Raw genomic sequence first — 23,488 nt, 5'->3', positions numbered from 1 at the left:
TCATTAACTAGTGAACGTCTAGTGTTTAATCTTGCTATTGCTGGTCACAGTGTGACCGGGGGTTGACAATATTGTTATCATTAGAGATGAGAGGCGCATCCTATTGTGCCGAAGAACATCCGACGTCACGACACAACAGATGGTATCAATAGAATTTCGGAATCGTTTGCCAGTTTGACAGTTATATAACGCAAATTTTACCGCTTTAGTTTGTTAGATTTTGCGGTAATGCGCTCAACATGCGTTAATGCGATCTCAAAAAAAGATAAAACAATCTGTCTTTAGGAAACCCAATCCTTCAGTTCTTGAAGTTCGTTCATTCGTGCCGTCACTTATGCATTCATTCGACGCTATTGAGAAAACAAAAAATATCCAATAGTTAGTTTTTGATGTCAGATAAATCGTTAAAAAAACAAATGTTAACAATACAAAAGAACTGACTAGATAGTTAGTTAACGCCTTGAAAAATAACATATATATTGCGTGAAATTGTCGACTATAAAATAATATACGAAATATATTGGATCAATAAATACATTTTGGATTTGAGTATATCGATAATTGAATTGAATTGACCGGCAACCATTCTAGCCCCGATATATTGATGACGTAGTGCATATCCTCTCAAAAATAACTATTAGAATCTATCAAAAAGAAATCAAGAGTCATGAGATGTATTTGATTACAAAAAACGCCTCAACTAAAAATATTGTAATTGTTATTTAGAAACGCCAATTTTGATAACGTAGTGCACATCGACTCACCCCTTAAATAGGTATCATTATAAACATTATTGTAACGTTTTTTACGGCGTCAAAAAGATTTGCTTATTTGCATTACATGATTATCGCCGGATTTTAACTCTAGCGTACCTCTTCTTTATTTTCGAATACAGCTATGGTGTTAACGGTGCGTCAAAAGCAGATTATTTTCACTTCAACGATTTAGAAAAAAAGTCAAAAGATTCTGGTTGCTCGTGCATTAGATATTACATTGTATATACTTTGAATTCTTCAAGCTGAAGACATTTCTTGAATGACAATGAATATACCTTAAACAAGTTTTCTTGCCCTGTAGACAAAATTCTGAATCGCCGCAGTCATGCTAGATAAAACCAAAGATTTTAAAAGGGAATATACTAGAAGCAATCAATTCATGGGTTTAGGGGGTGGAGGTGGCTGCAATTCAAGTTTCATTTAGATATTTTACACGGTCGACTGCTCACAAAGTAATCAACGGATAGAAGCGGCGTACCCAACATCTCTCAAAAATCAATTATATACTGGAAATAATCAAGTTAGATGGATCCATCTTTGATGGGGTGAAAGATGCGCGATGTTCCCTCTGACTGGATACTAATCATTTTCATATTGTAGCAAATTGGTATGTAATCGAATCAGCGTTGCCGCCTGGGAAATCTTGGCGGCCTTTTTGCGACGGTACGGTTGGCGAGCTGGAAGGCTTTATGCGTTATACGGTCGTTTTAACGTTGTCATCATCACAAACTGCTTTAATATTCCACTGAAACGAGTTGTTCCGCGCATTTTCAAAAATTGCGGAAATATATCACCACTTTATTAGGTGTCGGATACTATATTCTAGATACTTATTTGTCTGAATGAGATTTTTCGTAATTTCTACAGAAGTCTTGCGCTTAGGAATCGGGGTTTCTCTTATTTTGGCCTGGGTTTTTTGGAGATTATATATAAACGAGTTTGTATATTATCAATGACTTTGCGGCTGTGGACTTTACAGATCTAAACGTATACAGGGTGTCCTGAAAAATGTAACTCTGATCTAATCTGTTCTAATAGAAATACGGAGTTATGTAATTCCATTAATCTGTCCTATAATGAAGCCACTGGATGTAAACTTCATACTATTGGATTTCAAAAAATTACTGATGCTTAAGGACGCAAAACCGGTCATACAAGGGGTGACAAATAGATCATTTACCAACTTGCACTTGGACTATATGAAAATAGTCGCTGATTGAAACAAACCAAGGTTAAACTCAATACCTAAGGATTTTATCCTTAATCATAAAAACTTAGAGATTACACTATTTCCCGCTGAGAGTCAATGTGGTACTTCAATGTGCCAGTCTTCATTTTGGCACATGATTTGAGTTGGTGAAATGGGCATTTTAGATCATTGCGTTCAAAGCAAACCTTCTACCATGTTGTGGTTGGGTACATGTCTACATGAAATGCATACGTGTTATAAGCAAACATCCTAGACATCATCCTAAAACATCGTGAATAATTCTCTTCTTTCAAAATATACTGCTAGAATCACCCTGAAGTTTTAAAATGGACATTTTGTTCTTGATTTTGAAAAAAAATTGCTTGAACCAGAGTGATACTTTTACAGGATTGTATCATGTGAAACTGTGAAGCGTCAACATTCTTCGCTCGGATATGTTTGTCAATTAGTGTCGTATCCATGGTAACTCGCGTTTCTAAATAAATTATGTACATGTCTCGATAACCAATGGAAGATTGCTGCGAGGAAGTTCACACATAAATTACACCAGGATACAAGGGCTTTCCATGTGTGATTCCGTAGCCAATTCCATAGTTTAAACCTGCCTATAGTTGAATTTTAGAACGGGATCTTATTTTTACTCTGTGGGAGTGACGTTTTATAAACATCACGGAAGCCAGATCTAGGATCTTACAAAAGTGACCAGGAAGATTATAGAGAAATATGTTAACAGTTTTTAGCCTAAATTTTAAGTAGGCTGCTGAGAGTTGAGGACAGGGGACGTACATTAGGGGGAGCGGACGAAATCCAGATGGACCAGGACTCTCAGAAGGGTATAGATATTGACTCGATTACCCCAACTGCAAACATCACGGATTAAACGCAGTCCTAACCGAGATATTTATAATTCGTTGATTAAAGATTGAGACGCGAAAGTCATTTGCCCCGAGGAAAATATAATAATGACAATAGAGCAGCAGAAAGGATCGGAAGGTGTCAGTAATAGGGAATATGTTGTTGTGTCTTCACTTTCTCCTGGTCTGCTTGACTGTGTCGCTTTAATTAATCAGAGCCGGCAGCTAAGTTCGCACTCGAACCAATTAATTTATTATCGCGGCGTTTCGATGGGCACTTCAACGTCTTGTTCGAAGTGTCCGCGTCTGTCGAAGATAAATAAAACCATCTTGGCATTGTTACAAATAAACCCCCTTTGATTATCACCGGCGTTTTGCAGAGAACGTCTCGAGGAACGAATGATGATACGCAAGAAAGCCTCTCGCCTGTTTTGAAAACGTCCATCTTTAAAAGCCGCAACCGCAAAATAGTTCTGTGATGAAGTGGATAAAGAATAGAAACGTCGCGCTGCCTTCGAGGGTGAAAAATCCATCGACGAATACAATAAAAGATTCTTATTCCATGACGCATTTACTGTCGAATAAGGAAGCGGTCCTTTGCTGTGTCTCCTTACACGGATTGCGCGCGCTGTATTGATGGATTGCAAAACGACAAACATTGTTCGGCAAATTTGATTAGCGCGGCACGAAAGCGAGCGAAGAGAACTCGGGGCCATTTTTTCTAATCTGGAGATTGAGCGGGGAAACACTGCTCAGCGCGGCTCCGTAGTGCAATTAACAAGATTAAAATGATATCAAAATGAGCGTCTGCGCTCGCCTGCCAATCCAACCGAGTCATCGACAAATGTTTGCCGAGAGAATTACATCTAATGTTAACCGAATTACGACAATTAGTTTCTCGATTGAGTGACGCATTAAATGAATTACCTGCATTGAAAGGAAAGAGCGAGTGTAGCTTGAAGATTGATAACACTGACCCATCCAAACACAATAGCAATCATTAGGTCCCCCGTCCTTGCAATTAACGCAAGTCAACAAAAATTCCAGAAAACGAAGACGATTGCGCCTATACAACGAAATTACGGCAATCACGATTCTTGCGCCTCCTTTCTGCAGCTTCAAAATACTAGATAGCTGCCTTGTTGCCATATTCAAATCACATTACATATTTGTATGTCTATGCATTGTGAGTATGTGTGTGCAATATTATGTAGTGAACCCTCTCCCTCTCCCTCTCCCTCTCCCTCTCCCTCTCCCTCTCCCTCTCCCTCTCCCTCTCCCTCTCCCTCTCCCTCTCCCTCTCCCTCTCCCTCTCCCTCTCCCTCTCCCTCTCCCTCTCCCTCTCCCTCTCCCTCTCCCTCTCTCGGATGTTGATGTACATCGCCCGTTTTAATCTACCTTTTGGAATTGGAATTGATCAAAGCCGGAGAGATGTCAATATAACCTCGCAGAATGACGGTCAATCTGAGCACGGCGGCGAGATACATTAATATATATAAATTGATTACTGAATCCGACATTTCCCTGTAGCCATGTCTTCCTTCGATAATTGTAACTTGCATCATGTCGAAGATTAATGTACCAGTTTGGCAGCCCTGATATCTTCCGGCGAACTGACCACGTAACTTCAATTCCTAAGCGAACTTTCCGTATATCACCAACACATCCGCAATAAATACAAATGACGTATATACAAAGGTCCGAAAATATATAACCCCGTTGATCTTGAAAGGATTTGGTTGGAGAATGGCTTGTTCACCAGCTACAAAGATGTTTCTTTCGTTTGTTGAAAATGAATGAGGGTTAACAAGAAAAATAACTTGTAAGTTTATTGACGCTTTGAAAAATAAGACGTATATTGAAATTATTGTCGACAATACTAAGGGCCGATAAAGTTATATTGGATATGAATATATTAATAATTGGATTGAACGGCAACCAGTCTAGCTCTGATATGTTGATGACGTAGTGCACATCCTCTCAAAAAATAATTACTAAAATTCATCATATATAAAATTGAGTTATGAAATATTTAGTTACAAAATAAACGCCAACATTCACAATTGTAATTGTTATTTTGATGACGTAGTGCACATCGACTTACACGGAACCCCTTAAATAATGGATACTAGTTATCAAGGTATATAAACATTATTGTTACGGTTTTACGCGTCAAAGAAGTAACTCGAATCATAGAAGTGTAGTGAGCACTTCTATGTTCGAATTCATCAGGCTATCAGACAAAGTCCCGTTGCCATACTCGTAGAGTTATTGAGATAGGAATCAAGAAAGTTGACCCTCCCGATCGGGAACATTTTAGTAACCAAGGAAATTACGCAAACGACATCGGTTGCGTTAATTTCTTAATATCGGTAGATTTCGTAATTGGTTTGACCTGTGGGAGTACGTGTCATTTCGCGTCGATCACCAGAAACCGGTCTGGTGGAACAAACGCGTGTCGGTACCGTTTCAATGGTCTATACCGTTGTCGTATCACGTTTCATTTGCTCTATCGGACGTTAAACGACCATCCAATCTGGCGAGGAAAACAACGCGCACCGCCTCCAGCGTCGTCAGCCGAACGTTCCCGATTTATTACCTTTGATTTCCCTTGAAACTCGTCTAATCATAATTACAGAAATTATGATTAGAAAGTAAGCGATTTGAGGACGGCGAGAAAGAATAATTACACTCGATCGGCCATTGTTGTCGGCTGCCCGGCATCAAAAGATGCAAACACGTGCGCGTGCGCGGCGCACGACGACACCGGCCGAAGTGTGAAGCGCACGATTACGTCTGCTCTCTAAACGTAAAATAGCGGTTTCCGCCGTGCACCCTTGCGTAAGCATCGTAATCTCCCCAGGCTCTGAATTTAATCTGGTAAATGGGACAATTGGTTTTAATCATTAATCGTTATTTAGAGATTAGCACTGGGATTCGGGGATTTGTCCACGACTGTCAAATGATCAGTGTCCCTTTCAGTTTTAATCGCACACAGATGGGCGGTATGATTTGTCATAACTGGTAATTATCAATTACTCATTGCAGGGCACGGAGAACAAAATGGTGCGACCACGACGCTGGATACTGATGAGGAGCTGTGTTTACCGCACTCAAACACGGAGTTATCGAATTTTTCATGGACCAAATGTCTGGATACATCCGTTCGCACGTGAACAGCGAAACTCACTGAAACGGTCAAACGTTACGGGTTGATCATGCGTCTGGACAGTAAATATTAGGGATTCGAACCTAATCGTGGTCGTCGCGATGGATGATAGTTCTCGTGACATGTATCCTGCTAAGACGGCGTTGTACGTTGGTCACTGGTAGAATAGCCACAATCTAACGCAGCGCGAACAGATAATAAGTTTCAAACCCTTTATATACAAAATTCATAAGATGAAAAACGAATTTTATTAATCAAGATAAGAATTAAAATAAAAATACACAACGATTCCAACTCTCACTAGGGATCATGATACGCGTCGTGTATATCTTTAAATTTTAGCCTTGAATTCGTTTTTAATCTTTTAAATTCTGACTGTATATAGTGAGTTAAACTTGTAAAAACTTATTAGATTGGTCCTTATTTCTAGGCGTGAATATGATTGAAGGACGAAGAAGAACAAACAGATATGAATGAACGCCATTTCGTCGCGTTCAATCGATCGCCATCTGGTGGGATTTTTCCACAGTTTCCCAGTCACCGATAGAGACACCCGTTTCAAAAAAGTATATGAATTTATTCATAATCAAAACCGATTGATTTACACATACATTATAGATAATAGGACAGCATATAAAAACGTGACGGATTTACAAAGGATGGAGTCGTTATGATAATTCGCTTTTGGATTTCTAAATAAATACATCCTACTTTCAAATTAACATGATCAAAAATTTTGTCATATTGTATACACTCCGCTGGACACATGTATACATGATGGTGAACTAATTTTCTAAGGATGGACTCGTTGAAAAAATCGGTCTAGTATATTTTAACAAAATCGATTAGATTACAATAATTTGCCTGTGGTTTACCCCAGCAGAAGTATTCTAAATATATATATACAACGCAATACTTAATTCAAAGCTTTTATATATTCCGTATATATTAAAATTTCAATGCATCAAATGAGAATACCGTGTATTAAAGCTTTTGTTTGATCTAGAAAGCCCGTATACTATAAGTTTACCAGTTTCCAAATTTTACTTAGATAAGACCCCAGCTAACTGAATAAGATTTCGGGATCTAGCCAAACGTTATTCCCACAATGCGATAGACTCGGGTCTTTCTTTACAGAAAATGCACAATTGACAACACCCCAAAAATGATTCGCTGATTTCAAACCCCGACTATATACACAGAATAACTTATGATGTGCTGAATGAGTTGTGGCGGACGGTTTTAAAAATCTGTCCGTGATTTTAAAGTCAACAACGAGATTAACGAGCACGTGATCACCATTAACCAATTGATTGCGGACGGAAGTGAGGATGATCGGTTACAACGCGGACGGTCCTTGCAGCATGTCGTCTGACTTTCTCTATCCCACGTGTCGTACGGGCACATGCCGTCCAAAAATGGCTGACAATATCTAATAATCATCTTGTTGTTACCGACATACAATTCCTTTTTCTGAAAAAAATGAAAGATTGCAAATATAACATATATCCTGAAAACATTTGTATTATCGCCCAGGTAGGGGAGTCATAATGCGCAATACACAAAGAAACGACCATTAAACAAAATGTATCTGTCGCGAATATGATGAAAATCATTTTGGTGAAATGAGATGTTTTTACGTGAAACTTACCATGCAAAAGCCTTTCATTACTAATCCGTCATAGGCAGTTTCACACTCTGTCTCGAACTGAGGCCAGTAAGATTGGATGGGCGCTCCGGTCCACTGTCTACCGCTCAGATAGCGCGGGTCGATCTGATAAATCTCGCTGCATCTTTGGCTAAACTTGTGCGGGACGAATTTCGAAAAATCGAAACCGGGTCTCGATGGAAAACTTTTCAACAAACCGTCAGGATTGTACGGCGCTCCGTCGTGGGCCCCGTCGGCGTGCACGCAAACGTAACATTTCAGAGGTTTATATAACTGAGCACTGCAGGCTGCAACGAGAAAATATAGATACTGTTCTATTTTGAACTGCGTACGGAATTTTAAACCGAACTAACCGAAATTTTTCAGGAAATACACAATTATATCAGGATCCTTGCGGGTTAACCTATTTCATTTTCGATACCTTACCCCAAGTTATTCTCAACTTTTTCTGATATAGAGGTCTCGAAACCATCTTATTATTTCCCATAGCCACAGATAAAGAATTATCATATGATTTACATAGCTTTTCCAGGGCCTGAAAAAATCTCCATTTTCCCAAACTTGCCAAAACCCGTAAGAAATCGTTATATGCGTATCACGAAACTATATGTGATACCATATCAATGGACGTTATGTATTCTGATTTATGTTTTCGTTTATCAGAAAACCGCGACCTTTCAGCTAAACGACAGCAGATATATGTAAATAGAACATTACTAAATATGTGTAAATATTTGCACAATCAATTGAAATTTCAGGTCGTGGAAGTTTCGGTTACTATATGTATACCGGTACAGATATGTATGTTCGTCCACCGAATAAAACACCAAGATTTTTTTCCAATGTCGCCAGTTTTAGTAAATAAAGATATCAAACTTCATTTCAATGCAGCCTAAATTAAGAAAATGTGTGCCGTTAAACCTCCTCAACACGACAGAATCATAAATAACGCGCGAGCTGATCGTGTTTTTATGGAAAATCGCTGACCGATGAATATACTTGGATAATCACGTTTTCGTGCTTTATTTACTGGCATATCGTGCATGCATAATAAAGTGTTTGTTAATTATCTTCAGGTGATTGAGTTAATTAATACACTTAACAATACATAATTGGCAACACATCAACTTGTGTAACAGTTAATTTAAGAATATGGGCCGCTTCAACAGTCAAGGCCTCAAGACCAACTTAGTTATATAGCCAATCTAACAAGTTACTACCCGTCTTAAGATTTAAGACCACTTTGGGATTTGGGTTTCGACTATGGAACCGGCTCCTAGTTTTTAATTGATTTATAATCATCTATTGAGGAGTAATTGCGAACAGGTATACACTGCATACATTTCGTGCGAGAGAACCACAGGGGTTGTAGATACTGAAAAACGAATCTGTTAATTCAGTATGGACACTGGATTAACAGATTATCGGTTCTACAGTACCTACAATATTAACTGCGATGATACGAGCCCGCGGAGAGAGAATCTTCCTTGTCATAGAAAACAAAATTTCAAGTCTAACCATGTGTTGTATATAGTGTGTTACTCTGTAGCTAACCTGGATTGTTTCTGTGACACTAGTATCTATATTGTAAATATTATATTTACGAAATAAATATATAGATCTGTCTTATGAAGTGATCGTTTCTTTCTATTTCTTTTTTCTTTCCTTATTCGACGAAATGATATCTTGATATGTACGTGTCTTGGAAATTTCCCAAACGAATTGTGCCGTGAGCTAGGCCGTGTGTGATATGCCCTGACCCATATTTCCATGTGAATAGGTTCCGAATCCACCATATTGGTTGACAATAACAATGGGCGAATGCGAAGCAAATATTCACAACTAAATCCATCGGTTATTTCGCGAAGACATACCTGTGATTATGACGGTTAGAACTGCAAAAAGTCGGCTTAAAATCTGCGTGGAATTCATCGTTTAACTATTGTGCGAAAGCATTCCAAATTCAATGTTCTAAGGCGGAATTTGTTTTGCCGTATCCACCTATTATTGTTAGTCACTACGCGTATTGCCGTGTACGATGACATGACGTCACACGCAAACGGGAGGACAGACGACAAACAGCGCCACGATGGTCGCACTCAGAACTAGAATATGTCGCCCATCGCTGACATCTGCCGCATTGTATTGTTATCATTGCGGGAATTGACGAATTGTGCCAACAAAACTATTTTCAAGAAAAGGAAATTGCATGAAAATTGTTCAGTTGGATCATCCGGACTTTTCAAGAATTACTCAATTCCGATTTGATAGTATCATCATAGCTGATCAATTTTATTTTGCATCGCATATCTATCAGGAAACATTGATAAATTATTTCTAAACGCTCGATATAGATTATAAGTATTGATTTCATTTAAAACTTACGCAGTTTAATTGCATTTTAATTAACGTAGATAAACTCTCTCAAATCATAGATTATTTAACATTAAACCACAATAACATCATAATATTTTACATGAGATTTGTAAATGAATTAACACATCTGATCGCCATTACTGCCGATTTCCAGCTGATTTTGTTCATTTTCTGACTTTCTTTCATTTCATTGTTTATCACGAATTCCGCCTCTTTGCGTAGTTTATCTCCGATAGGGCTTAGAACTTGAATACCTCTAAATCTCGGACTTATGTCGCCCTGACCTCCTCGCATTTCTAATATGTCGGGCGTTCGTAACATTTGCGATTGTTGCTGCTGCAATGTTCCGCTCGAGTCCGAATGACGAAGGGGCGGCAGAATTTTTGGTTTTGATTTCCTAGATTTCACCGGGATTTCGTCCCTGGGCGTTAACAGTTTGTCCATTTGCATAAGCAGTTGTTTAGATTTCATACGTTTCAGGCGAATGATATCCGTAAAACTAAACGAAGGTGCCGTTGATTTTCGCTTTCTAGCGTCAACCGGTGGAGGTGTTGGACTCAACGATAAATCAGTATCGTTTCGGTTCTTCTTCCAGTCGTCGACTTTCTCAATGCTTTTTCGTACTCTTTCGATAATCTCGGCCGTTCTGTCGCTATTTTCATTCGAAGGTGATCTTTCGCGGGCCAGTTTACTACCCACGGCTGTCATTGACATGAGCTTATTGTGCGTTTTACTCGCTAGCGGTGTATTTCGCTTAAGATCGCCGCTAACCTGTCCACGATTGTTGATATCTAAAGACTTGCTTTTCAGCTTAGGCAAAACAGCGCCACTCTCATTTTCCTGATTTTCAGGTTTCGGATCTTCGTCAACTACAGTTTCTTGATTCGGATCCGCATCGGACAAAGCCTTTCTCGGATCTAAACTTTTCTGCACGTCTTTTTGTAGAACTTCAGGTTCTTCAACCAGAAGCTTCGTTCCCAACTTATCCGGTTTTGGGGCATTATCGCGGTATCCTTCTTCCTCCGCGACCCTTTCTTCGAACACTGTCGGCATCACGACCGTAGTAATTTTATCGCTTTCGGCAGGTAATTTCGGAATCGTCATTTTGAAAACCTTCTCTTCAGCGTCGGCTTCGTTAGCCAACGCTGTGACGTCGTGATTCTGCGTAACGAGGACATCCGGTTCCCTTTTTTTCTGGCGTTGTTTTCTTACGTTCATCGGTGACGGCGGACGCTCGAAATGTGCGTAAAATTCGGCGTTTTCTTTTCGATGCTTCCGAATTTCGCGTTTCTTATCTCGGAAACGACACATCGATTTCTGCAGTATTTTCTTTTCTTTTTTCACCGAGACAAGATTACGTACCATTTCCTGGCGGAAAATGTTCACTTTTCTGTGATATTCCAACTGCTGCGTGGCTATGCGCATCACCGTGTACGCCCCCATTTCGCTCGTATATCCAGCAGCGTCCTCGTAAGATACCGGAATCCCGAACGACTTTCCCATTTTTTTCGAAGCGAATTTTCGTTTCGGATTCATCGCGCAGTTCGAATCTCTCTATCTCCCCGATCTTTTATCTAAATCTTTAAACTGTATATTTCTTAACAGTCTTTACCATGGATAGTTGGTAAAACACGAATACCAGAAAATACCCTCATATACGCGACAGGTGGACGTATTTTCTAAATGTTTCCATTGCGAGACGTGTATGTATACAACTTGGTCGATTAACGAACATACGTCCTATAAATGTTGATTAAACGAAATAATTTGTCGTTTTAGCACGGATAAGGGATTTAATACCTCCATACGTATGTGTGACCGGTCACACATGTGTAGACTCAAAGAAATAGCACGTCGGAATTTTTCAAGTATAACTACTCCGTGCTGGTGATCTGGTTAGCTCGGAGTCATTAAATCGCATGACCGTGTAAATCTTTATTAAGCGGCTCTACTGAAGGGCAATGAATAACCCCATAAAACGGAATACTAGCTTGAAACACTTTAGTAGATATAATCGTTGCTCCTTGTTGCCAATGATGAGAAGGAAATGAGCGCTCGCATCTCAAATAGCATAACTGTCATTTGAAATACATTTACAGCATGGTTATTATTCACTGATGGAACTCGTGATAGAACAATGGCTTTGCACAGTTTGCGTTGAATAATTCAGTCCATTAAAAGATCGATTTGAGGTCCAATATTCTAATGCCCATCGGTGAATAATGTCATTAAAACTTGAATGAAGGAACTCATCAGACGTGTCGTTATTGATTAAGTTATTGTCGAATATGTTTGCGCGCGTCGATAAGTAACGACTGTAAGACAAACAACAATATTGTTCAACGCTGTATGATCATGGGTGGCCGATTAAAAATGAATGGGCCTAAATGCAATGACTTTCGGGAGGGGTTGCTTCGATTTTTGAAGATCGAGAATTATCACAAATGAAATTCATGCTTTTCGGGCGGATTTACCTCTTAGCATAGGCGGATCCAGGGTCAACCGCGAGGGGCAGTCCACTTACGAAATTTCCACTCACGAAGCTTCGTCGTGATTTCGTTGCTCACCTACACTATTAGTTTTTAGATCTTCTTTAATTGTAAAACTACAAAAGCAACTACAAAAGTTTGATTTTTTTCAGTTGTTCAAGTTTAATTTTGACGTTCCTTCCGAAAATATTTAGTGTGGAATTCTTGGGGATGAGATTCTTAAAAGACCTCAACATTTCAGGGGGTCCTATTGGTCCCCACGGACACCCTCCCCCTGTAGCCATCAATGTACGGCGGAGTTACAAACGGCACCGAGCTATGGCTGATTAAGAGTGAGAAAAAAAAATAAGAGACGTGACTAATAGGAGCATTTTTAAATCTACCCTGTTGATTTTCTCAGAAGCTGGTTCTCATTTTGTGAAAAATTGTTTGCCGTCTCTAAATGACTGATTGAGCGCGTTGTTGAGCTCTCCGGCGCGTCGGCGTCCGTCTGCGCGCGTCGTGACTCATACCCATGTTACATGTGCATGAATGTAGGTCAGACATGCCAGTACGTGACGTCATCTAGGGACACCCTTTATACACTACTGTTGTAGCAGTACTGTTGTTCGACGAACGAAGGACTCTGTTAATAAACTGTTTTCGCCATGAGTGCCCACGCGCAAACTATTCCAACGGTTGGATTAAAGAAAGTACCCATACATTTGCAGGTAAGTAACATAATTATTCGTTTAGGTCGATTATTTAAATGCAGAAATTACCGTTTTGTCAAATATCGATCAACCACTGCCTGTAACTATACAACAGTGCATTGGGTGCTGAGTGAAACTGGCTGAGGGTTGACGTGGTGTCGTGTAGCTTTTACAACAACCAATCGACACGGTTTGATTTTGGCTATTTTGGCTACTGTTTATTAGTCTACGGTGCACTAATTCTAATGGTGGTTTAAGTTTCAATTTGGTTTCGTACCGTGGTCATTATTTTTCGGTAATCTATGAAAACAATGAAAATAGTTATCAAAGCATTCTTTCGAAAAATGAAAGCATATTCGCGTAAGTCGACATCAAAGAGTTTGCATATTTATATCACTTTGAACTTGTTTTTCGCAGCGTTCGTTATTTCGAATTATTCTACAATGCGCTGAATTATTTAATACACCGGTACGACACGCATTATTCCATAGGTGGCAAAATGACGATTCGTGAATGATCGCCGAAATAAAGCGGCTTTCTTCAACTAATAAAGAAATAAAAACTGTTGAAACTTGTTTTCTGAGCGCAATAACACCTGTTCTGTAGAATACTACTATTTGTAGCCCATGAATCAGAGTTTAGAGATTGAGATTTCCCCGTAAAGACCATTCATGTATTTCCTTATCGTGCATTACATCCACACATCCGGCTCAATTGTCATGTCTGAATAGAAGGGGCAAAAATGTTGAAGATCGAAGATACATCAAAACCGTCTTTTTGAAATTTGATCAGAATTGTGGTTTTTGTCACAGAAAATGTTCGCGATTTTCAGTGGTATCCTGTGGAGAATTGGCACGCCGGGCAACTTTGACTATCGAAATCAAAATCGATACGATGCCAAAGATGAGAGAGGGTTCGCTCTACAATCCAGATAAACTCATTAGCACGAAACACACTTATATTAGCACTAAAATAGCAGGAACTGTTTGATTTATAATGACTCCCGTTGTGACATATGGTTAAAAACGTGAATAGAACTGTATATTGACCGGGGTCCATCTGTCGTCAATGTTCCCAGTACATGCGCTGAACGCAACGTGTAATTGTCTTATTCACTGATCATTAATTATTTCATATACATTGTGTACTACATGTGTATTCGCCACAGCGTAGCGCATTGCCGTCAACGTACTGACTTCATAACAATGGCCAGACAATCTGCCTCTCATCGTAGCAAATTTCCATTAAAATACACTGCAGACAATTGAAGTCGATATGGCGTACTTTCTACGCGGGATGATGTCCGATTTTCGATGTCACATGAGCGTTTGAACATGCCGGGGCGGAGATTTTGTATGCGCGGACGCCGGTCGCGGACTCCAGACTGATGACTAAAAGATATCGAGTTTTGCGGTAGCCTACGTAGACTTTCCCGGGCCCTATAAATCTGCCCGAAAGCATTATTCAGATGTCAGAAGCATAGGCAGACGATTAGAGTCATATTCGCTAATGTTAGGAAGAAAGTAGATCTTCACGAGATGTCAATTACAACGCATAGAACGCATAGAATGCATAGAACGCAAAATGAAATGAGAGGAAATCAATCGAATCGGATATATTTTTGGAGTGTTCCCATGCGCTCGATGTATCAGAAATAGATATTTCAAGTACCGTTCGCCTTTTCAGCGCATGTCGGTCGGCAAGTGTGTTGAAATAAGGGCAATCTAAAAAGTCTAACCATAGACTAGTTGAAGACTCGATTGTCTACACTAGGCGCTCTACACGTAACAATATTTACTCGATGAGCTTATTTTTCAGTACACTAGAATAATAAGAGTAGTTTTTGTTGCTTTTGTAAGACCCGCAGTGGTTTCTCATATATAATCCACCTGCATCTTGACTCACACTTTAGCGCAGCGCGGCTCGTACAATCCTTTTACTTGCAAATATTGTAAACAACGCCTATAACATTATTAGAAACACATACTCACCTTCTCAGAGCAGCTCCTGGTCTTAGAAGCCAGTTTCCTATATATTATACACACAAAGCATCGAATAGAAAGCGAACGCATAAAAACGCTTCTCTTTTTCCCTTTTATTCTCTATTGAGCAAGAGATAAGCGTTGCTTGGCGCCTGCCACAGTCTATTTTTTAGGAGTTTCCATTATATTGCACGAGAGAAGAAAAAATGTTAACTTTGGCCAGCAATATAAATAAAACAGCTATTAATAAGGTCTAACAGATAAAACAATAAAACAGCAAAACTGATATTATTGTATGGAAGCCCGACTGGTAGTTACGTTGAAGGTGAATGATACACTTGGGCCAAGTTTTAGCTAGAACTAAGAACAGAGGACATAAAACTATTGACTCATTAGAGAAACCAAACCGTGCAGTGGTTGTTTTTGCCGAACTGATAAATCCTTTCAACGATGTCACTAGGCATAAAACATAGCGCACAATGTTAATGTAACAGGAAGTGTGTCATATCAATCATCTGTCTACCGAAAATTATTAAAAATAGAATACGTTTACATATATCGAAATACCAGGGACTAATTTAGCGTACAATGATATAGGGTGGAAATTCATGGACGAAAATCCAGCGTTATTTATTACGAAGCACACATGTTATCGGGGATTATTTAATTGTTTTCACGATGATACCAGACTGTCAGTGTTTGGGACGGTGTTCACACGATAGTTTATAGCGAGTAGAAACTGAACGAAGAAAAGTAGAAAAAAGTTGATAAAAGTTGGAATCACAATATTCATCTGCTCCGAATGTTATTGTATATGTCGGACGGAATTTTGACGTCGGGCGACGGTTGTTGAGAAAACAAGATATATATATTCCGAGGTTTTGCAGTATTTACCGCGTCCGACCTATTTTCATTTCAAGAGTGTGGTTTGATTATCGAGTTACATAGAGGCGATATTAGCAATATCGTCCATTCGGAGTTGAGAAATAGTTCACAGAGCGTGAATCTATAACTAATCTACGAATTAGCGGTGGTCAAGATTGTTTGAGGATTAAAACCGAAGAAAGTCAAGGAATGCGTTAATTCTTGTGATATAAGATGATCTTCAGTTTGCTTTTTGAAATTCGAACCGAATGACCGTGTAAAAACAGGTTTTTCCGTAGCACACTACAACTAAATCGGGACCGTGTTTTTATGTGTTTAGGACATAAATCAGTAAATATATATTCCAAAAAACTAGATCGTCAGCTTTTATACGGCGAAGTGCCACGGTAGAGTTTACACGTATAGGGCGGAGTAAGAAGTTGTAGATTTAATCAACACGATGCCGTTTCAGAGTGCCCAGACGAGATTGTTGATCAAGGGAGGTCGAGTGGTGAATGATGATGGCACCTTCAACGCCGATGTTTACATGGAAGATGGCCTCGTGAAGTAAGTCAATACAGTCGTTGTTGAAGACTGAAATTTAAAAAAATTTAAAGTTTTTTTAAACCGCTTTTCTTCAAATTTCTTCAACTTTTGATTTTAGTTCTTCTATACGCGCTTTAATCACATTTTTCACGGATAAACGTGTTTTAATAACAAGCGTTATCATTGTTATTGTGCAGGTCGTAGCTAAACCTTACATAATGCTTTTGAAAGATATCTTATTTTTATACATCAAATTACACATTTTCGTCAAAATATTTGCATTTTACGCCAAACTTTCCCGCCAGGGTGATTGTCCACTGGTAGAGAAACTTAACGAAGTCATCTTGATAAACTAAACATGTGTAGGTGAAACACTCTTGAAAGACCAGCCCTTGCTAGAAGCTAATCATAACCAGGGTTTAATTTGTCGTCATTAACGTCATTAATACCTGGTGTGACATACGTCAAAACGCGATATGAAAAATAAAACTCGCCTGGAATTCAATTCATCATAATTTCCATATTGTGCGCACACATTGTGCTTGATTTCAAAACATTTAGTTCGTGTTCTTACAGGAAAAGTCCATGTGTCGTATACGTTTAATGGCATTGAATTCTTTTCTGACATAGCTGACAACTAAAGCAACATACCTGAAAGCGACAAAGTCTGTTGTGTTTATATTTAAATGATATGTTCTAAAACATGTGCCTTCTGTTGTCCAATGAACACAATTATTTTTATCCAAGCTACGTATATATAACATACAAATTGCATTGCAATAGGTTTATGAACCTGGAAAAATAAACTCAATTTGAAAGATTCGTTTTATTCCGTAGACAATTAGGTCATGATTTGGTTATCCCGGGAGGAACGCGGACCATCGATGCTCGAGGAAAGCTTATCATTCCAGGTAAGATTGGACCAATACTTCCGGAGCTTGGCTTATTTCATCTACAAACTGACAGCTGTTAACTGGTCCTTGTCATGAACATTTTTGCATGTTTTGGATATAATTCTCGTTTACAGGTGGAGTGGATGCAAATACCCATTTCCAATGTCCCTTGATGGGGGCTACGACAGCTGATGATTTTTACAGCGGGACCAAAGCCGCCCTGGCTGGCGGAACAACCACCATTAGTAAGTAAGGATGACATAATGTAATGACAGAAGTGGTGACATTTAGACATAGTTGACTCCATGTATGAATCCGATGAATAATATACATTCGTCTGGCCCGATACAACATACACATAATCATAGGCTTTGTAAAGTGCAGCTAGAGTAAATGAGAAATGAATCATCCGTCTGCGAACGAACGTGCTGAGGCTGGGGATCGATAATCCGTTTACCATGGCAACCGTCAAGGGCATCTATTTCAGACGGATTTCCATCTCGATGCGTAGCGAGCATTCGCAGGAAAGCGGCTAATCGGCTCCATAAAACCAGCCTTTCAGAATATTTACACATGATACGTTAAGATATCAGCTCTAAATATCTGATCAGTTAGGTTTAGTCTATATTATTGTTAAAAATGACCCATTAACATTTGAAAAACGACACCTATCGAGATCTTTCCCACATCAAAACTGAGTAATTATGGAAAAACCGTATATTTTCAAAGAATTCAATTGTTTCCACTATGGCGGTTGCCCTTAACTCATTTCAATATGTTTGCAGTCGATTGTATAATGGAAAAGCCGGGCGAGAAGGAGACATACCTCCAGGTTTACGATAGATGGCTCAATGAAATTGACGAGAAGGTAGATATTTAAAAAGGAAAGGTAGAATGGAAATTGAGAATGGTCGTATTGAAAATGTAAATGTTTGAACTATTTTAGGTATGTTGTGACTATGTGCTTCGTGTCGGTATCACACGGTGGAACGAAGAAACTCCGGTGGATATAGAAAATCTCATCCGAACGCGAGGTACAAAACTGGAACAACTGATGCTTTTCAGAGACTTTATATCGCCGGGACGGACCGCTGTCGTGTTGGTCTCGATGGTTTTAGCAAAAAGATCTTGACATCAATATTTTCGTCTGTTTGTAGGGGTGAATACGTTCGTTAGCTTCATGACGTACAAAGACATGTATCAAATGACCGATGCCGATCTTTATGGAATATTCAAAACGTGCAAGCAACACGGAGCTATGGTTCAAATAGTGGCTGAAAACGGCGACCTCGTTGGCCTGGTATATTTCTTAATCTAAATATCAGGGAGTGGGAGAGCTGATCCTATACATCAAAAACATACTTTCATTTCAATGACATAAGTTCTATTCCTTGTGTATTTACAGAAAGCGCAGGAACTTATAGACCAAGGTATCACTGGGCCCGAAGGCCACTTGTTGGCCAGACCCGAAGAGGTAAGTCGATATCGTTTTTCATCAGAAAACACATCATCATTCGAAACTATTAGCAAGATTATCCAACATTTTTATAAACACATTGACCGTATTTTGGTGATGTTTTTAGAATGAAGGCGAAGCAATAACGCGAGCTGTTACAATAGCAAAACAAGCGAATTGCCCATTATACATAATTGGCGTACTCAGCAAAACCGCATCGAATGCAGTTGCAGCGGCCCGTAGAGAAGGTATAGTTATATACATATACTACTTGTATTCAACCAAAACAAAAAAATGACCTACCATTGCATATGAAGCCCATTCCAGAATATTAGTAACCAGAAACGCAAAAACTGAAATACAGATGTTAGGACACAGCAACAGAGGTCAAGTTGAATCAGTCAGATCGAAATATCCGTGATAAGACCAGTAAAATCGCACAATAAATGTAATACTGACTAAAACGTTTATTCATAATACTAGAAATATTTCGGGTGGTTGCTACCAACCTTCTTCAGTCTAAAAAGGCTTGTAAGACTGAAGAAGGGTGGTAGCAACCACCCGAAATGTATCTAGTATTTTAAGTGAACGTTTTAGTCAGTAATACATTTATCGTGGGATTTTACTCGTAGATGTCAAGTATGGTTATGGAATTTGGATGGACGCTTGTAAGACATTGTGTCATTATATTGATATATAATTCTCATATCCTCACTTGTAAAAATAGGTGCGCTAGTGTTTTGTGAGACGTGGGTCAGCGCGCTCGCCGGCGGAAGTGGACGTAACTACTATAGTTCCGATTGGATAACGGCTGCGCATACGGTATCGGTTCCACCGCTGAGACCGGATCCCTCGACCACTTCTCATCTAATCAATTTCCTCTCTAGGTAATTCACACGATTTATCGAAATCTTTGAAATGGATCGTAAGATCGTCTGATGCCGATTTTAATCATTTTTGAACCAACTTTTCTCTGTACATGTACATATTATAAATGAAATCAAATAATAATTTTTCAGTGGATCTATCCAAGTTACCGCATCAGGTCATAGCCCATTTTCGCTAGTTGACCGTGGTTTAGGTTACGACGACTTCAGAAAGATTCCGCACGGTGTCCACGGGGTCCAAGAACGAATGTCTGTATTGTGGGAAACATGTGTCGTAAGTAACAAGCATCCTCGATCGCCAGGGTTTGATTGCCTCCCGCCGAAGCTTGTACACCAACCCAAAACTCAGCCGGCAATGTAAAAGACCAATAAAAGGTTTGCAGACAGGTTTTGTGTTGGCGTGAGCTTCAGCGAGAGGCAATCTAACCCTGATTTATCGCTATAGAGCTCTTTTAATGATAACTTGGTGTAATCGATTTGTTTTCGATTTGTTTTATTTCAGAATACCGGTGAAATGACACCGAATCAATTCGTAGCTATAACCAGTTCGAACGCTGCCAAGATATTCAACATTTACCCGCAGAAAGGAAGAATCGCTCTCGGTTCTGACGCAGATCTATTGATTTGGGATCCGAATCTAGTCACTGAGATATCCGTCTCTAAGTCGCTGTCGAAAGTCAAATATAACATGTTCGAAGGAATGAAATGCAAAGGAGGGCCGATAATAATTGTCAGTCAAGGACGTGTTATATACGAGGAGGGCGAGGTGATTATATATATGCTGAGAGTTTCTTTTAACTATATTAATCTATATTCCCCTGATATATATTAAAGATGATGTAAAGAAACAAGGATTTGTAGTAGATTTCTAATTCTACGATTTATTGTTGCTAAACCATCGTTATATACTATTATTGTTCAGTCCAATACGTACGTGTTCAAAACGGTTAAAATTATCAAAAAATTGATGAAAAAAATCGAAGCCAAAATACTAAATTTTGCGTGTGTCTAATATCTCTGTACTAGCAGCTGTCAGTTCCTTATATTCGATGTAGTAATTCTTTGATGTAATAGGAATTCATGCACATAAACAAGCATACAGATGTGTATAGCATTCACATTTCATTACAGCTCCACGTATCTCAAGGAGCCGGTCGATTTATTGAAACTCCGGCCAACAATGAACAAATCTACAGTAAAATTGCTGCTAGAGACAAGGTAAGTTGATATCTAATTGAGAGATCGATTTTGCCTACTTACAAATATTCACTAATTCACTAAAACATAATACTGCAATACATGATATTGCAATACTACTTTTGGACTTATTTCAATCTTGCAAATCTCAGCAACAGCTTTCGTGTTTTTGATTTGTGTTTATGGACATTCGTTTACCAATTGCAATTTTAGGCCGCGCGTAAAGTACTTCCGGTGACGAGAATGCCTGTTTCAATCCCAAGTAGAGACAACAGCGACGCAAACGCCGAAAGTGAACAAGATATTTTGAAACATCCATCAGAAAAAGGTTTTTGTTGTCCGAATCGATAAAGCTATACGAACCATGGGTTTTCGTGGTCATTTTCGTGGTCATTATAAATGTCCTGTTTTCTGTTTTAGGAACTGGCTTAGATAACGTCCACGTTGATCGTCGAGCTAAAGTTCGAGTTCAGGAACCACCCGGCGGCAAATCAAGCCTTTTCGGCTGGTAAATATTCAGAGAACAAGGAAAGATCAAAGATCTGAACATTTTTAAAAAGAGCGAACAAGGAAGGAATTAAACCAGGGAACAAAATACCAACAAATAGAGAAAAAGGCAATAAATAATGAAAATCAACTTAATGTTGATGATGCCATATTGACGTATGCAGTTTTAGGCGATGAAGTATGTAATATTCGTGTGCTATTCAGACTAACCAATATTTGTTGACGAATATTCGAACTAGAACGAAGTTCAAGAAGAAATTTGTTCAGATATTGAGAAAAGCTTCCATCACGTCGATGCTTCGAATCATATTTTTCTTTTGTGCATGCTCCAAATTGTGTGGCATGCATCGCGTTCTTTTTTGATTGACGTGTAAAGTCTACTTTAATATATATAAATGGTCTATTTTTATCTTTTATAAAGATGTTTTATGACAACTACTCGGGGACTTTCAGTCCAGCTTATTTTCTAATGATGACGAACTGATGTGGAACGTTATTGTATAAATGTAATTCAAACAAAACTATATATAATATAGATGTAGCATCGCAGCCATTGTTAATAACTCGCCCGACGGTTTGTACATGTACGGATTGCAGTTATTATAAAAAAAACGTAATACAATGGGGCACTGGCACATACTAGATGGCGTAACAATACATTGCGAAAATTTGTTCATTTTCAATTTGTTGAACTGGATGTTAGGCTCCCAAATAGAATTGATGTCAAACAAGCCTGACGTTCCCAATGAGTGTGTGGTATAGTTTCACTGGAAATTGATTCACTAATCAGAACAGTTAATTCGAGTTGAATCTTTAAAGGTATTGAAGCGGGTACCACTAGCGAACCTGGCGGATCCTCGCCTGCCATGTGTGGAATCATCGTTTGTCACAGTAGCGGCGCCGGTGTACCCCCATTGATTAGAGCGTGTTTTTACCATTTTTGTGTTAAAGATTGAAAAATCGCACGAATAGCCGGTTTAACTAGGGAGGTACGCGTGGGGGTCAACATGAACATGTAAAATGTACAATCTAGCACAACCGTAGGGTCGACTACTATGCAAGGACGCTAATTATCAGACGGTGTTTCAATTCGGCACGCCTGTCGTGTTCTCCTGGGTTGAGGCTGTCTATGGCTTATTATTATGCTTTCGTTTTGATGAACCATAAACTACTCATTAACAACTTGTTCCTGGTAGCGCAAAAATATACCTAAAAATTTGGATTCACCTGTTCTGCTCGTAAATCCACTTGTTAAATGATGCTTGTGTATGGGATGTATGAATTTAAGGATTACTTTGTATTTTGTAATACGCTTCGTCAATAGATGTTCTAGTCGTTGTAATTTGATCATCATATACATAGATGTCGTGGGTGTAACTACGTTTTCTAGTTTTTTTCTTACATCTTTCAACGAAAGACGATGATTCTTTGCGAGATTCTAAGTTCGTTTTGATCATTTCGATTAAAATCATTAACTGATTTGAAACAGTGTACGTATAATCAACCAGTATTAAAAATAAAATACAAGTTTCAATGGAACTAGTTTCTTGTTATTGGAGTTATGTGTTGGTAGAAAGGTGACAATTTCTATTTTCTGATGGCCAACTAAACACAATTTAGATTTTTGTAGCAAAAGGTAAATGGACGACGATTAATCGCGCTAAAGGTTTTAATGTGAAAAATGTAAAATTTGTCCAACAATGCGGGACCGCCTAAAAACGGCGCCTGGTAACTGGAAACCTCCCTATTAATTCTCACGTCTCGATACTAACAAAACCTGAAGACTCGAATGTCTCCAATTCCGGGCGTGCGCGCGTACATGCCCAACTCCTTACGTTGCGTGTCAATGTCACTGGGTACGCGAACAGATTTGGTCAACAAAGTGCAGCCGGAATTGACTACATGACAGGGCATAATAAAG

The 23,488-nt window shown here is 39.0% G+C and overlaps 2 protein-coding genes across 3 annotated transcripts; one reads left to right on the top strand and one right to left on the bottom strand.

Moving 5' to 3' along the window:
• Window positions 1-6,580: 6,580 nt before the first annotated feature.
• Window positions 6,581-9,725, bottom strand: LOC141905398 (uncharacterized). Of its 2 annotated transcripts, none has more exons than XM_074794243.1 (3): window positions 8,105-8,267; window positions 7,661-7,965; window positions 6,581-7,482 (listed from the first exon to the last, which is right to left on the bottom strand). In XM_074794243.1, the coding sequence occupies exons 1-3, from the start codon at window positions 8,163-8,165 to the stop codon at window positions 7,252-7,254; spliced, it is 597 nt and encodes a 198-aa protein (XP_074650344.1). In that variant the 5' UTR covers window positions 8,166-8,267; the 3' UTR covers window positions 6,581-7,251. The 2 variants fall into 2 exon arrangements, with proteins under 2 accessions (XP_074650344.1, XP_074650345.1); XM_074794244.1 differs by lacking the exon at window positions 8,105-8,267 and adding an exon at window positions 9,553-9,725 and having other exon boundaries at window positions 6,590-7,482.
• Window positions 9,726-13,112: 3,387 nt separating this feature from the next.
• On the top strand, window positions 13,113-23,071 carry LOC141906041 (dihydropyrimidinase-related protein 3-like). Its single transcript, XM_074795191.1, has 15 exons — window positions 13,113-13,253; window positions 16,554-16,648; window positions 17,465-17,538; window positions 17,655-17,765; window positions 18,306-18,388; window positions 18,467-18,554; window positions 18,678-18,820; window positions 18,926-18,994; window positions 19,104-19,224; window positions 19,704-19,863; window positions 19,996-20,137; window positions 20,366-20,629; window positions 20,995-21,081; window positions 21,274-21,388; window positions 21,481-23,071. Exons 1-15 carry the CDS (start codon window positions 13,191-13,193, stop codon window positions 21,570-21,572), a joined length of 1,707 nt encoding a protein of 568 aa, XP_074651292.1. The 5' UTR covers window positions 13,113-13,190; the 3' UTR covers window positions 21,573-23,071.
• The last annotated feature ends 417 nt before the right edge of the window (window positions 23,072-23,488 follow it).

Source organism: Tubulanus polymorphus, chromosome 5, assembly GCF_964204645.1.
Source record: "Tubulanus polymorphus chromosome 5, tnTubPoly1.2, whole genome shotgun sequence".
NCBI classification, from domain to species: domain Eukaryota; kingdom Metazoa; phylum Nemertea; class Palaeonemertea; order Tubulaniformes; family Tubulanidae; genus Tubulanus; species Tubulanus polymorphus.
The sequence above is the reverse complement of the archived record's forward strand: the minus strand, read 5'-3'. Positions and strand labels throughout refer to the sequence as shown.

Bases quoted from the DNA above. Each gene is read 5' to 3' on its own strand.
- LOC141905398 (XM_074794243.1), bottom strand. From the start codon at position 8,165: ATGGGAAATAATAAGATGGTTTCGAGACCTCTATATCAGAAAAAGTTG. The intron at 7,966-8,104 runs GTAAGGTATCGA...TTCTCGTTGCAG, and splicing joins AAAGTTGAGAATAACTTGGG to CCTGCAGTGCTCAGTTATAT. The intron at 7,483-7,660 runs GTAAGTTTCACG...CATTTTTTTCAG, and splicing joins TAATGAAAGGCTTTTGCATG to AAAAAGGAATTGTATGTCGG.
- LOC141906041 (XM_074795191.1), top strand. From the start codon at position 13,191: ATGAGTGCCCACGCGCAAACTATTCCAACGGTTGGATTAAAGAAAGTA. The intron at 13,254-16,553 runs GTAAGTAACATA...ATGCCGTTTCAG, and splicing joins AAGTACCCATACATTTGCAG to AGTGCCCAGACGAGATTGTT. The intron at 21,389-21,480 runs GTTTTTGTTGTC...TTTCTGTTTTAG, and splicing joins GAAACATCCATCAGAAAAAG to GAACTGGCTTAGATAACGTC.